Source organism: Pelodiscus sinensis, chromosome 1, assembly GCF_049634645.1.
Source record: "Pelodiscus sinensis isolate JC-2024 chromosome 1, ASM4963464v1, whole genome shotgun sequence".
Classification (NCBI taxonomy): domain Eukaryota; kingdom Metazoa; phylum Chordata; order Testudines; family Trionychidae; genus Pelodiscus; species Pelodiscus sinensis.
Window position 1 is genome coordinate 162,390,811 of NC_134711.1, and position 16,076 is coordinate 162,406,886.

At 41.1% G+C, this 16,076-nt stretch overlaps 1 protein-coding gene across 1 annotated transcript in view; it reads left to right on the forward strand.

Moving 5' to 3' along the window:
* The window catches only part of PTGFRN (prostaglandin F2 receptor inhibitor), a 106,025-nt gene that overhangs the window by 54,176 nt on the left and 35,773 nt on the right, over positions 1 to 16,076 (forward strand). The window contains exon 6 of the mRNA XM_075909226.1: positions 14,390 to 14,809. Coding sequence (XP_075765341.1) covers positions 14,390 to 14,809 — 420 coding nt within the window. The remainder of the gene's footprint in view (positions 1 to 14,389; positions 14,810 to 16,076) is intronic.

The following is a 16,076-nucleotide window of genomic DNA, read 5'->3' on the forward strand; positions in this document are numbered from 1 at the left end:
TCCTGTCAGCAGCCCTGCTGGAAACGTCTGATGGAAAGAACCTGTGGATGTTACAAGTGATGTTGCCCCTAGGAAACAAAGCTGTATGCCACAACATGCAGGGTTATGCCTGACATGTGTAACCGGCTTCTTTGCAGCTGGTACAAACTGCACAGATGACACATATTTGCCCATGTTTACTGCTGTGGAAAAAGTGGTGACATGCGAATATTCCTGTTTCTGGTACTCTTCTAAAATGTGTGGTTGTTTCACTACATTAATTTATATGCAACTGTAAATATTATAGCCCCAGTGCCAGAGGGTATTCTAAGAGACATGGACTGGAAAGGAGCAGAGCACTTTCCTGACACAAAAGGCAAACCTCTCTCTCTTTCTCTCCCTCCCTCCCCTCACCTGCTCCTGTGGTCAGAAGTTGAGGAATGTGATGTGAACGTACTAGGACCAACTTAAGTCCTTCCACACTTTCTTTCAGCAATTTGGCTAAAAGTTTTTTATCCTCTTTCTCCACCCAGTCAGCTTTGCAAGTGGCGAGGTTCTCCTAATTTCCCTACCCCAAAGCTTCAGGACCTGGTGTGTACCAAAATTGCAGCCAGCAGCCATGAAAGAGTTAAATTGCTGCCAGCTTTTCTGTTGCTTGTGATTATTGGGTTAACAAGAGTCTCTCTGGGTGATTTCAGTTACTCACTGCTCCCAACCCTAATAAAAAAAAAAGGCAGGCAGCCTCCCACATGCTTGTTTATGGAGAGAATCTTTTGCATGTCCTCTTGGAAGCCAAAAGTTTTCCTCAGAGTCTCTCCCTGTTAACAATACTATGCAGGTCCTAGTACAACATTGGGAGAATTTGACAGAAACCTCCATTTGGGCAAAGCCGGTATCCAACCAGGCTTCACAGAGAAGCGATACAATTTTGTATTGTATTCATTGCTCCACTAGGATACATAGGTATTCAGGTCTTTGCTTGAAGTGTAAATGCCACATGAAGAGATTGAGAACTCTTCTTTTGGCTTCTATTACTTAGTAACTGTATTCTTTGTCCATTAATGCGAGACTGTTAATCTACCTTGTTCATTCTCAGGAGACCAATGTAGCTTGAAGACTTTTCTGCTTGCTCAGCCAATCATTAAGATACATCACAACTGAGTTCTGACATAGTGGCTGTGTCTACATTGGCACCCCTTTCCGGAAAAGGGATGCTAATGAGACCAGTCGGAATTGCAAATGCCGTGGGGGATGTAAATATCCCCCGTGGCATTTGCATGAACATGGCTGCAGTTTTTTTCCGGCTTGGGGTTTTGCTGGAGAAAAGCGCCAGTCTAGACGGGATCTTGCGGAAAATAAGCCCTTTCAAGTAGGAATAAGAGATCTTCCAGAAAAGGGCTTATTTTCTGCAAGATCCCGTCTAGACTGGCGCTTTTCTCTGGCAAAACCCTGAGCCAGAAAAAAGCGGCAGCCATGTTCATGCAAATGCCGCGGGGGATATTTAAATCCCCCACGGCATTTGCAATTCCGACTGGTCTCATTAGCATCCCTTTTCCGGAAAGGGGTGCCAGTGTAGACACAGCCAGTCTGTATAAAGTTACTCTGTTCTTTGAAGGTATCTTGGCTTGATCTGACCTCACTTTTTTTTTTTTTTTTTTTATTAAGACACTTAACATAACTTTTATGTAAAACAAACAAAAGTGCTGTTGATGTTATCTGAGAAGATGTAATACCAAAACATTTGACCGTCTGCTTTATTACTTTCACCGCTAATGCTTGTGTAACAGTTGTTCACTTCCATAGAGATGTCACTCTGGTTTGGGACTCATGCCTGACTCAGTACTGCTGAATTTGGGTTTGCAGCACTGCATAGGAATGTTTGAATAAGAGAGAACTTCTCCTTTCACTTACTTACTTTGTTTTTCAGACATCCATCAATTTTATAAACACTATCAGACTTTGTAAAACTCCCCATTTCTCTTACAAAATCTAAAACTTTGGCCTGAGGTTAGTTGACGTTCACTTGGCCTGAAGTCCTGTATGGTTATTATCCTGCCTTTTAATTGTACGAAGAAGCTGCAAGATCGTTGTGCTTCAGAAATAACTGAAATTAGAAGAGAAAAGAAATTGTGACCCTTTCATAATTCTTCTTGACACGTGCTAGTGCAGGACAGATTCATGAGAATTCAGAGTTGGTACTCTTCACTTGGACACTATCCATTGGGAATGCTTGGATAATGGTTATGCTTACTCTTAACGTTCCAATTTGCCTTACATAATATTACCTTGGGGTTTGCAGCCCTTCTTTAGAAAGAGATGGTGCAAATATTGAGTTAGTGCTACTTTAAGGCAACTGAAAAGATTTTTAAAGATAACTGCACAAACTGCCATTCCTCTCAGAACATCCATTCTAGACACAATTTCCCTTTTTCTGTTTTTTGCAGGTTGGGGATTGGTGGAAAAGTGCATTTTTTTCTTTGTTTCTAAATTCTCCCTCTTTTATAACCTCTGTTCAGTGCTAGTCATTCTGGCCACATCTTGACTCATTTTGAATAGCTAATTCAATTTGAAAACTTTAGTCTCCTGTCATTTCCCAAAAGTATATTCTGCACTGATTGCCATGGTCTTGGAAAAGTATACAGTAAATGGAAGAGGAGCAAGAGAAGAGTATTGTAACTCAGCGTGTGTCTACACAGCTTATCCCAAAATAGTTACCCCACATCTTAACAAGCCACCTGTTATTTAGAATATTTTTCGAAATAACGGGCATGCTATTTTGGCATCCCTATAACCCTCATTCCATGAGGGTTAAGGGATGTCTCGAAATAGTGCATTATTTCGAAATTTGGGGCTGTGTAGACGCGCTTAATTTTGAAATAGAATCTCTTTATTTCGAGTTTAGGGTACTGTGAAACACACCTCTAGGGCAGTGTTTCCCAAATGGTGTTCCGAGGAACCCCACGGTTCCGCGAAGTAAAAATAAGGTTTCTGCCAGAAAATTCCATTACACTAACATTTTATGATTTAAAAAAAAATAATTAATATTATGTTATTTTTTTTAAATATGTGCAATTAAACTAAATGTTGATCTCAGGACCTTGTTTAACATTAGTTTATTATTAACCTTCCTTATTTGTGGTCTACTTTTTCAGCTCCATATATTAGACTGTTGTTAGGGGTTCCACAAAGTTCTTTCGAGTTTAAAAGGGTTCTGTGGCCAAATAAAATTGGGAAACACTGCTCTAGAGAATTGAAAAAGTCAGTCACATAAGTCAGGAAGTACTGCAAGGATCCAGACTACAATTTGTCATATAAGACTGACAGAATAATTTGGCTCACATTTCTTTTTGTCTTTGGCCTTGGTCTATTTAGAGTAACACCCAGACTGGCAGTAAGCTGGGGGTGTATCTTTGTGATTTCCTACTTGGATCTTATCTGTTTTATTTTTTTTCTGCTGCCAACATAAGCTGTATCAATTGTGCCCTTTTGTATATGTAGATATTGGGTGGATTGCTGTTACACTTTTGACCCTTTTTATTAATGAAAGGTTGTAGGAGTCTGAGTGTCTCCAAGGCTGAGTTTGTGGGGCTACTGTAAATGGGAGGAGATGCATTCCTGAGAAGAATTCAAGTTGCAGTCCCTGAAGAAAGTTCCTCATTTTTTCAACCTTTCTGGCCAATCTTTCCTTAAAAGTTGCACTGTTGTTCGGTATTAGAAAATGTGAAGAAATGTTTCCCCCATTTTGTTCTCTCCTTAGAAAAAGCTCCAGTGCTTCAGAAATTTAAGCAGCACACAATCTTTGATTTTGTTCTGTAATCTGCATAACAACCCCTGGCTGACCAGTGCAGAGGGAAATGTTGATAGTTCTGCTGCTCTAGCTTGTGTGCAGTCAGAGAGAAGAGCAGTATTTCACAGGTCAGATGAATAGGGCCCTCTGCTTTTTCCTCAGTAGCAATTGATGAAGAGTCGTTTTTGAGTGAGCTTTCTGTTTGATCACTAAGAACATAAGACTGCACATGATGGTCAAACCGATGGGCCATCCTCTCTTCTGACAGTGGGCAGGGGTCAGATGCATCAGAGGGAATGAGCAGAATAGGGCAATTTTTCAGTGATAAAGCTTCTGGCATTCAGAATAGGGCAATCTGAGCCCTATTATAGCCTAAATCCATACCTACTTACATGAACGATTCCAGCTACGGTAATGAATGGAGCACAGTTATCTGCATAAATTCGTGCCAAAAATATTGAAGTCGTCTCTTAAGAATGTAGAAATGTTTAGTCTTTTCCCTTACGTGACCTTTCCTAGCTCCTGTTCAGCAATGGCTGTCTAAGCACATGTATGTTTCCTGGTGATTCTTGATGTGCTTTCTTTTCCTCTTTTTCTTCTGAAGCAGTTGTCTAAGCTTGGATGAATCAAAAAGTGGGGAAAATATGGCTAGATTGAGAATACTGGCTTCGTCCGTCCCCCTTGCTTCCCTCATAGGGCAGCTAGGAAGAGGAGCTAGAGAAAGACCAAACAGTGCTGTCATCTTAATGTTAAATCTAATTGGAATATTTCCTGGGTGGGGGAAAGGGAAATGTCTGTGTTGGAGTCCTGGGGAGAACTGAATCATTCCAGTTGGAGAGATTCTTTCCCACCCTTTCCTCATCACTTCTGGGATCAGAGCATCATTATAGGAATTGATTTTACAATGGTCTTGTTCTGAGCGGCTCAGATGTGCTCTTGAAGAGGATTTTTCATAGACAAAGGGGTTCTATATTAAATTACCAAAACTTTCTGATTTATATTGCCGGTGTATATTGTACTTACTGGCACTTTGGGCATGTGAAAAAAACCTCTATGCATTAAGTCCTAGAATTGACACGTTAGAATCCGCAAAAGCAAAATAAAAAGCTTCCTGTCCAGCTTTGAAAATCAGTTCCTCCCACTCTATCCCATGTGTGCAAAAGCCTGATTGAAAATGTGGAATTTGCAGCATGTCCTGACTGTTAGCCAACTCCAGCTCTATCAGATGAAGAACTTAATGTAAGTGTAAGGCCTTGTGCTGAAAAATGTTTTCCCACAGTAAACCCTCAATACATAAAGTCTGGATTGTCAATTTGAGTCTTCCACCTGATTTCAGTCCCCAGCATGAAGCATTTATAAAACAGCTAGGACCCAAAACATACTAAGCTGCAGTGCTTTTTTTTTTTTTTTTTTTTTTTAAAGGTGCCAGTACTCCAGAGGAAAAGTTGTTGACCTCTGACTAGAGGTGCTGGTACTGCATACCGGGCAGTACCGTCACAAAAAAAGCACTGCTAAGCTGTATAGTTTAAACTCAAAATCTTGTATTGCACCCAAAAACTAGTTGAAAATCAGCACAAGTGTAATATGCTCCATGCATGAGAAAATTAAAGTTGTGTAGCCCCAAGAATAGCTCACCGCAGCAATATAATGTGAAGATAAAAAAAATATGGATAGCTGTAACAATGTGCTTATGAAGTGCAGATGGATAAGAGCACACTCAAATACAACTGTTTCTTGGAGGTTCAGAAGTAACTCAGGGTTCGGTTAGGATCAGCAGGCTGAGAACATTAATAAAAAAGCAAGTGTATCCCCTCACTCCTGAGACTCAATATTGTCTCTGCCATCATCTATCTGAGTGCTTCCCTCAGCACATGGGCATCACTTCTGCCTTATCTGGACTGAGTCACAACCAATTAGCTCTGATTCAGGCCCATGTTTCAGACAGGCATTGGGAAAGTCTAGAGAGAACACCGTTTGGGGGCAGTGAAAAAAGGAGATAAGGAACTAGCTGAGCAATATCCACAAATAACAGTAATTCCCCTGTGTTGTGCATATACATCATGATAGTCCCTAATTACATGATCACAAGTGATAGAATTTCTCAAATTAAATTTAAAACAAGAACCATTTTTCGTATGAACATTACAGATCTATAGGGGCCATCTTCCAATACTCTGTTCTCTTCAGTGTATGCCAGTTATTCTAGGTTGGCCATGAACATTGGGAACAAGAAGCATTACACCTCTCATTACATAAGAGTAACTATATAAAATAGAAAAGATTTCTAGCCAAGTTCCTCACAAAAACAAATAAATAAGGTGGAAGACAAAAATATTTCAAGTATGTATAAACTTTCAAAAATGTTAGTGTTAAACAAGTAGGAAATTAAGAATTAAGGAAATAATTCTGCAATTAACTGCAGCTACCTAAAACATCATTCGCAATCTTCATTCTATCCTGGTTGAGCCAACAAATGCCAAAACTCCAACTGGGGAGGTATAAGGGAGGGAGAGGAAGCCTTTAAGTACCACGACAGTGATGTCAAGAACCTCATCTGAACAGAATGCTCCATTACTGTAACCAGTCCTCAGCTGGTGCTCATAACTGGCAGCTATAATGCTGCAGTAGTAACTGACTTATTTCAAAATGTTCTGCATTGTAGACATTCTGCATTGAAATTACTAAGTTTATTTATTATGATTCTGTATTCACTACTCTGGTGAGAGCATTTTAAATTCAAATATGTGCTCTGTACCTCTTGAAAGAGGAAGGAGCTGAAATGAGGATGTATGATATATTAAATTACATACACTTTATGTAATGTATCTAAAAATACCTTACATGATTTGTATTCATAAATGTTTGTATGAAGCCATACATCAAGGTGGAAATAAACAAGGGTGCTGTTTCTCAGATTATTACATTCGTGGGCTGCAGATGTTTTTGTGGTTGTATTTATTGACAGAAAACTACTTACGAACAGTTAGAGCAGTCGAGATGTTTGTGGGCAACAGTTGGACAGTTGGTCCATAAATTAAGCTGTCAGCTGTCACCAGCACTCTTAACTGAGTTCTTAATTGAATAAGTTCAGCTGAATGCATAATTTCTAGAAATGAACTGTTTCAAAAGCTAGAAAACTTTAACATTTGTGCATTACTTTTAGATCAACCTGAAAATACAGAATAGTGGCAACTCCACCGGGATAGCCTAAACTCTGGGGTTTTTTAATAGTTTGTTCTTGATCTATGCAGTCAGTCAAAATCCTGATGATATACCAGTAACTTCATCTTTAGTGAAAAATATATTTTGGAATTATATTTGGTAGGCCCTAAGTTCTGCTGGACAGGAGCTCTGTCCCTGTAAGTCCTAGAAGCTTTACAAAGAGAGGCGTTCTAATCAAGCAGTCATTAATGGGATGGATTGACTTTAAGCAAGATGATTTAAAGAACTGATTTAAATCAAAGCAATTTAAATCTCACACACACAAAATCAAGTAACCAAGAAAGCCAAGACTGGCTGTATTTAGTGTGCAATTAATATTTGAGTAAGCCCCATTGAACTCACTGGCACTTCTGTTTTTTGAGAAAAGTATAGAATGTGCTTCTCTTAGAAAAGCTGAGTGCTGAAGTAAAATAGGGGAATAGACTTATGGCATCACCTTTATGGTCTGTGGCCATAATGTTCCAAAATAAGGGGCATGTGTTACATGTTATGTAATACGTATTTTAAAAAAGTGACTTTCAATGGCAAATGGCAATTCTAAATTTCTCTTATTACAGATTTCTATATTGTGTATACTTAGGTGATAGATTCCAAACCTAGTTACCTAATTAAACAAGCCATAAAGATTAGCTAAGCTAAACTTTTTTTTTCTAGCAACATCCAACACAACAAACAGCTCGGGTTACCAGATGGTTTAAAAAAAAATGCCTGGCGCACTTGATCTCAGATCGGGGTGAGGGGGACGGACCAGCTGTGGGAGATGGGGGAAGCAGGGCTGGCTGGGAGAGATCGGGGGGGAAGAGGGAGAACCGGCCGGTGGGAAGCAGGGCTGGCTAGGAGGGAGTTGGGGGGGAACGGGGCTGGCTGGAGGAGATTGGGGGCGGGGGAGAACTGGCTGGCTGGGGGCGGGAACTGGCTGCCAGGGAGCTGGGCTGAGCGGGTGAGGGGCGAGGGGGGGCTGGCCAGGGTGCACGCAGATCCCCCCCCACCCCCAGCCGCCTTCTCTACTGTGTAATTGCGTACTGCCTGGCTGGTAGACTCGTTCCTTTCCAAAACTCTCTCCCTTACCCCAAGCTCCCTTCTGCACCCAGCCTTCATTCCAGACCTCCACATCTCCTTCATTAATATCATGGAAGAGTTTGGCCCTTGTCCGCTTTCCAAATTCTTGGAGTGGTTCCCCATCAAAAATTATTGCCCACCCCTGAACTAGGCCCTACATCATCTTCTTGTACTGCTTACAATTGACATGGTTTCCTTTTTTTAACCAGGGAATGAATTCCATTAGAATATTCCCTGATAGGATCTCTCTTATGTCCAGAAGCCATGACAGTTTTTCTGTGGCAAAAGTGTGGAGGAATATAGAAAGCTCTATGTGCGTGTTGAATAATGTCTCCCCTTTTTCTTTCCAGTCTACTCCATTGTTGCTTTCTGTGCTGCCTCCATCTTTTCCTATGTATTGTGTGTCTGTCTTAAAACTGTGTCTTAACTAACTCTTCTGCTGTGTTTGGCCAAAGTCAATCACAAGGTAAGTATTGAACAAAAACAATCCTATCCAGCCTGTGTCTTTTTTTGCATATGTTACCTTTTAGTCTGTGGAGAAACTGAAATTGGAAGCCCAGAACTTTCAAGAAGCAATTAATTCATTTTTATGAGACAATAAGTGTATGTGTAGCATATTTGTGATGAGATTTAATTGTAACTGTTATTTTTAAATAATACGGTTAGTTAGTATTTTATTCATGAGTTTTAAAAAAAATTAGACATCTGACTTTTAAAAAAAACCACCCTTTTTTATTTAAAAAAAAAAATCTATTTTTATTCACGCTGGTCTTTAAGAGGAGGTCATTGCAGGCATATGTGAAATGATCAGTGACTGGCCTTAAATCGTGGTGCATAAAGACTATGGTCAGCAGATGCTTTGGAAATGTGTCCTAGTGCTATGAACCATGGCCTGCCAAAAGGAGTCCCCGTTTCTATGAAACCTCGGTATATCCTAAGGATCAGGGATCCCTCTCCTAAAAAGCCTAGGAGAGGAGCCATGCTCCCATCAATTTCTTAAAATCCACTGGGCTAACGCTGTCCTAATATCCACAGGAAAGGGAGATGCATGGGGCTTGCAAGAGACTTGAAGGTAATCAGAATCCAGTGGAAAAATGTCTTCCTACTCTGCCTCTTGCTCTTGTCTGATATCTCTGGAGCAGATCACGTGAGGATCTTCTCCCTCACTCTCCTTGCTGTTTTCTATTCTTCCATAGATCTCTGGGCTCTGTCTCCTTTCTCTGTGATTCTTCCTCCCCTCCCCCCCCCCCAACAAGTCTTGCTTCTCAGCCACCTGACAACTCTCAGGAAGCAGATGGTGGTTGATGTGTCTTAAGTGGGCTCAGTGGAGGGGTTCAGTAAGGACTTTTAGGGTGGATAGTGTCACTCCAGGGCAATGAAGAACCTCTTCCGTGATGCCCCCTACTCTTCTCTGAACGCAGTGCAAGGGCTAGGGGAGCAGAACTGTAGATCTTTGTTCCTGGTGGCCAAGAGAACAAGGTGAGGACTGGGGCAGGAAGGGAGGCAAGAAAAAGGATGGTTCAGGCTCCCTGTTTGAAGCACAGGAAGTGGCAAGGAGATGATAATCCCCTTTATGCTGCTTCCCCTTCCTCCTCCGAGCTCCTAAAACTCCTTGAATAGACCATATACTAGCAGAGATACTCAGTCCACAGTGGTTCAGAAGCAAAATTAGCCATCTACATTATCCCAAAAGGCCACAGTATAGTAAATGAAACAATCATTTCACTCTAGTATTACTCCGATTTAAAACCAACGAGCAGTCCTGTGGCACTTTAGAGACTAACAAATGCATTAGGTCATGAATGATTAGGTGATTCCTCAGTTTATATGACAGGAAATACCTGGTTTTAGAGCTATATTTTTATATAATTTTATTCCCAAAGCAAGTTGATAACATAATTGGTTAATCGCTTAGTAAAACAATCTTGATTGGTTAAAACACGGTGTGATTTAATTATTCATATCATGTGCTGCAAAGAGTACCAGGAGACACATTGAAGAGTCACTTGCAAGCCACATTGTGAATATCACTGCCTTATAGGAGGGAACTGTGCAAGCACAGAGAACCTGGGGGCAGCATTGCTAAGGGGCAGCCCCTATCCCCCGTCTTGCTATGTCTCCTGCAAATAAGGAGACAAGCAAGTGGGCAAACTTTGCCTTGTCCTCTCCCAGCCTGACTCTTGCTGTTTTCATGTTTGGTCTGTTGAACTTCAACTTTGCTGTGCTACTTTGGGCTCAGCTGATGTGCCATTTACCATTATTACTGAGTCACTTAACCAGGTCCTGGGCACTAGATCTAAACCAGCTGAGTCCAGCAAGCTAGGTTTTCTCTTCTTTCCTTTTTCTGGCTACAGAGAGGTGAAATAGTTAGATTCTTATTCATCTTCAACTCTGAATGTATCAACTTACATTTGTGAGAATACTTCTACGCATTTCAGATGTAACCTGCCAAAATTGGTCTTACAATGGAAACTCAATTTAAACTTAAACTCTGGCATGCCCACTTCTGCATAATATAAACATTCAGAATCCAGTTGCACCAGTGTAACTATTTTAATTACTACATTACTGTCCATTGGATTTCATTATATCCCCTTTTACTGTTAACAAGTTGTTACTGCTTAATGTGATCACATACTTCACACTTTGAAACGATGACAAGTTAAATGTCAGTTTATGGAAAAATTCAGCTTTCCAGCCTGCACTCTTCTAATTAGGAATATCAGCGGTCAAATCAGTGACATATAAATAAAAGCATTGTAAATTCATTTTTTCATAGCACATCCTATATTTGGAGAAATATCATTTTAATTTTATTAAGCTTAAAATAGTTTGACTGGGCCCATAAAAACTGCAAAGGAGATGCAGCTCTACTAAAACAACATTTTAAAAAAACCCAATAAAAGGCACTTAATGCAACTCTGCATGTGCTCCTGTCAGATCCCAAAGAGACGTCTTAGACCGGGTGTGTCTAGACTACAGGGTTTTTTTCGAAAAAAGTGGCCTTTTTTCGAAAAAACTTCCCCTGTGTCTAGACTGCTGCCACGCTCTTTCGAAATTAAATTGAAAGAACGCAGCTGTTTTTTTCGACCACGGCAAACCTCATTTTACGAGGAAGAACGCTTTTACGAGGAAGTGACTGCCTGGGTGTACTCTTTCAAAAAAGTGGCTCACTTTTTCGAAAGAAATGGTTGCTGTCTAGATGTTCTTTCAAAAGATCCTTTTGAGAAAGCCTCTTTCGAAAGAGACTTGTAGTCTAGATGTACCCATAGTGTATGTTAGGGATGTGAAGGACTAGTCGACTATCCGATAAGCAAATGCTTATTGGATAGTCAATATGCTAATCAACTAATTGCTCCCTCCCCCCCACCCTCCCTTGCTGCCTCTATCAGAAAGAGGCAGCAAGGTTGGGGGGAAAAGGAGGGTGTACTTTAAAGCAGCAGCGCCGCATTGTGCCCAGGGTCAGTTGAGGACTCCCCCACTGACTCTGAGCTTCCATTCAGTGCTGCTGCTTTGAAGCGCTGCAGGGAGCCCAGCATCAGGCTGCACGCAGTGTTTCAAAGAGGCAGTGCTGCGTGGAGCCCAGGATCAGCTGGAGTTTTGAGCTAATCCCAGTCTCCGCACGTGCTTTTGCCTTTGAAGGCAGAAATCACTCTTCAAAGGAAGAATTGCCTTATTGACTTCACTAATCGAATAGTCAATGCCAAATGCAGCAACTATTCAATTAGTCAATATTTAATATCCTAAGTGTATGTAGCTGAGCACCTCTTGCCAGAGTCCAGGTGCTTTCAGCTCTCCTTGGGCTTCATCCTGCTCCCGTTGAAGTCAGTGACCAAATTCTGGTTGATTTCAATACAAGTAGAATTGAACACATGGACTTCAGTGGGAGCTGAGGATGCTCAGCTGTATTGGATCATTATGACAACAAAGTTAATGTAAGTATAAATGAAGTCAAATTCAATTCTTATGCAATTAATATATTGTCTTTAGCTTATAAAGTCTTTGGGGCAGGAACTGTCCTTTACTAAGTTTAAGTGCCTAGCACAATGGCTTACTCACGGCTCATAGGCACTACATCACTATCAATAAGGTAGTGTAGCAAAGCCTATAGTAACAGTGATATGCAAAAATAGAATGTGATTGTATTTGAATGTGAATATATAAGGGGGCAGAGACTTCATTGTGTGTGCACCAATTTTGTCATCTCCTGACGTTCGAACACGTAACTATGCAACTCTTAATTTTCTCAAAATGTATTGTATGGAATGTATAATTCCATGCTCACCCTGGTCACTGCTAGCACCATATTCCTTTTCTGTTCTTCCTGATGCTTCATGTAGCATTGCACAGTGATCTGCTTTGTACAGTGCTGATTTCAAGTTGCCTTACCCAGTTTCTCATTTTGTGGACTGTTTACTCATTGGTACAACTGATGCTTCAAGGCAAAACACTGCAAAATGTAATCATGACTAGTATTATGTTGCTCTCCTGGGGAAGGCAGAAATATTTATTTCAATTTTGGGGGGGCATGTGTTGCAGACTTACTCTAGCTTATTTCCCTGTTGCCCTGTAAAGTTTTGCCTTGCACAGCGTGGCTGAGTTTGTGTTTAATATGCAGTCATTTTCATTACAGGAAGAAAATGCACTGTAGCAAAAACAGTACTGAATGCTGAGCTGGCTTCAGTGTACTATTTGTGCTTCTGTGTGTTTGTGTATGCCATAATAACCAATAGATACCTTGACTTGTGAGCTGACTGAAAAGTCAAATAAACTGGCAGGGCGTAGTGCAGGCAAAGCTTGGAAAGAATGCATGCTCACCCCAACCTCATTAATATGGTCTCCCAAATGGTTCAGAGAGCTAAGCTTTAAGGGGCAATCTTGCTTTTTTTAGAGGGACTGGGTTTTTTCAACTTGTAATACATGGGAGTTGGGTGGTATGCTGTATTCTCTACACTGGAAGGCATGGCTCTGGAAATACATGGAGGAGCCATCCCAGCAATCAGAGTTGGAAAGATGTTATTGGGATCAGCTTTTTCCACCCACTTTGACCAACCTCGGACACTGTTGGAGGAAGGGATGTGAATTGGAGCCTTCATTGCTTTTTGTCTCGTAGCTTGGCCACAAGGCCTTCAAGTAACTTCTTTGCTCTTTGAAATGTAGCTAATAAAAAGTTCTTGTCTAAACCTGGACATTTTGTCAGTTTATATAAACTTGTTTGTAAAATTTATTGATGGAAGCCAGACTGACAGTTGTAAATTGATACATCTGTACCTCTATTTAACTGACTTTTAAACTGATTTTGGTGAAACCAATGCAACCTCTGTGTGCAAACCAGGCCCCAGATATGATGATGTTTGGTGTTTTAAGTGCTTCTCTAAGTAGGACTCTTCTCAAGTGTGCAATCTTTCCCAGTAGTAAACAATATACTTAAGTTGCAACTCACCTTTGCCTACCTCTGATTTTTGTGTTTTGCCTATAACTTTTCTGATTCTTTGCTCTTGAGCCCAAACTTTCTGTGTTTGGGGACTCTGCTCCCTTTCTAGTTTCAGAATTTTCCAAAATCCTGTTAAGCCGTATTTAGGATTCAGTCTCTCACAGACTTGAGGAGGAACAGGGAAACGTAGGGCAAGTCCTCTGCTCTTTTTTTTTTAAAAACAATTGTAGTTAATTATGTAAAATATGCAACGTCTAACATTCCAATATTAGTAATGACTGATTTAGACAAATAGGTAGAGTATAGGTGAGAAGGCTTCAGGTGGAGGAAAATATATCCTGGATTTTTTCCCCCTACATGTTTATTCATGTGGTGGGGGGGACTGTCGTGGTTTTGCAACCAAATCTCCTTATGGCCTGATCCCAGCTGATCTAGCAAGCAAAGCCAAATGAGACTATGATACTACTTGAATAGATCTTCAAGGTAAACCCACAGTGTCGTGAGAAGTGGCATTGATCTAATAGGCTGCCATTTTCATTTTGAGTTGCTGATGCTGAACCACTTTGATCTAAAATGGCACTTCCGGTAGCAAAGTAAAACTGAGGCCCTGATCCCTTTGCAGCTATGTTTGAATAAATTCCACTGTCCGTGATGTTCTGGCCACATCTAACTTGATATCACAAGTTCCCCTCTCGTGGTTTCTCTGCGTATCTACCAGTATAATGTTCTTTACATCCTAGTCTAAGCAGTTTATGTAACACTATGGGCTGCTAAATAGCAACCTGTATGCTACGCCAGCAATAGGTGAAGTGTTCTAAGACTGGGTCTACTAATTAGCGAAGTATTTGGAAAATCTGCTGGGTTGAAAGGTGCTACATAAATGCTTATTATTTCCTTCCCTCTTTCAGACTATACACTAACAGTGGAGGCTGTGAAACTGAAGCCATTCTTCGTGGCAGGTCACACCTTTGAGATGACATGCAAGGTATCTTCCCAAAACATCAAGACACCACGTTACTCTGTTCTCATTACAGCAGAGAAGTCGCTGACAGGCCAATCAAACCTTAATGGGACCACTCGCATAATCTCCTTGAACCAAGATTCGGTGGTAAGACTAGAAGACTGGACAGACCAGGCCCGAGTGGATGGTGTGGTCCTGGAGAAAGTTCAGGAGAATGAGTTCCGCTATAGGATGTACCAGACACAGATATCTGACGCTGGTCTGTACCGCTGTGTGGTGACCGCTTGGTCCCCTGGTGGCGGTGGCATGTGGCGAGAGGCAGTGAATGGCTTCTCCAATCCCATCCAGATAGACTTCCATACCTCAGGTGAGTACAGAATTAAGTGTGTACATGTAAGTGTTTTGGGGGTGGGGAAGCTGAGTGCTGTACACTGTTTGTGCCAGTGTCCCCAATCTTAGAGGTCATTGCTGCTATTCCTTTGCTCAGTCTGAGACCGTCTCCACACTGAGATGGGTACTTTGCTAGAATGTTGCATATCTATACTTCACTGGCACTACTTTGCTGTTCACTGTGTCTGTCTGTATCTTGGAATACTTTACATTAACTGGCTCTAACCTTGGAGCTCTGGCACGCATTTCTTCCTTCACTAGGTTTTAAGGTCTCTTATGGTATGACCTATCTCTGAGCGCAGAATGGCTACTGTGCTTGCCAGCTCAGTCCCTATATTGCTGGTATATAATGATTGCTTTGGGAGAGCTTTAACACTAAAAAGCCATGGAGAATCCTATTTTTGTTCTAAAGCAAACTTAATTAGTTTGGAGTAAAATTGCCCAAGTGCATTTCCAATCAATATAATTGCAAAAAATCCAGGAAATTGCCAGTTAAGTCAACGTTAACATTGCAGTAGCCTCTGCTTGCATGCCCCACTACCCAAACATCTTAAAACCCAATCATACTTGGACTCCAGAGAGTGACATCGTATTTTGAATTTCGGCAAAAGCACAGTTGCATGCCTCTGTGTCTCAGAATTGCTCTCACTCTTCAGCTGCACTATCAACAAGATGAAGCAGTTTCCTATAGACAGATGTTGCCTGTAGATGGGTATGATGTCCAAATGTGTGTATGACTGTGGCTGAAGCATCAGGTAGGTGCGTGTCAGATTTATTATATGTTGCATTCAGTAACATTTTTATGGTGCTGAGGAGTCTGGGAGGGTATAGAATGGCTATACAAGAGCTGAAGCTGCTCTGGATGGTAATGTTAGTTTAACTCATGATTTCTTGGATTTTTAGTGATTACGTATTTTCACATTCCTCAAGAGCATTTCCATCAAAGTTAACAGCTCCATGGGCAAATGGACCCTGTTTTTTTTAATGCATCAATGCAGTTGTCAACTTCATTTTTATCTATTCCTGTTCCCCACATGCTTCTTCCCCTTGTGCTTTCTCACTCTCTCTGTGACTCCATGCACAGCTTAGTCACATTATGTACAAGAGATGTTAAAATGGTTAACTGGTTATATGGTAGCACTTAAGTGGTTAACCAGTTTAACTTGGGTCCTGCTGCCTCACCGCGGCCATGTGGTCCTGTTGCCCGGCTTACCCGCCCCACCACAGCTGCCACTGCCAAAGTT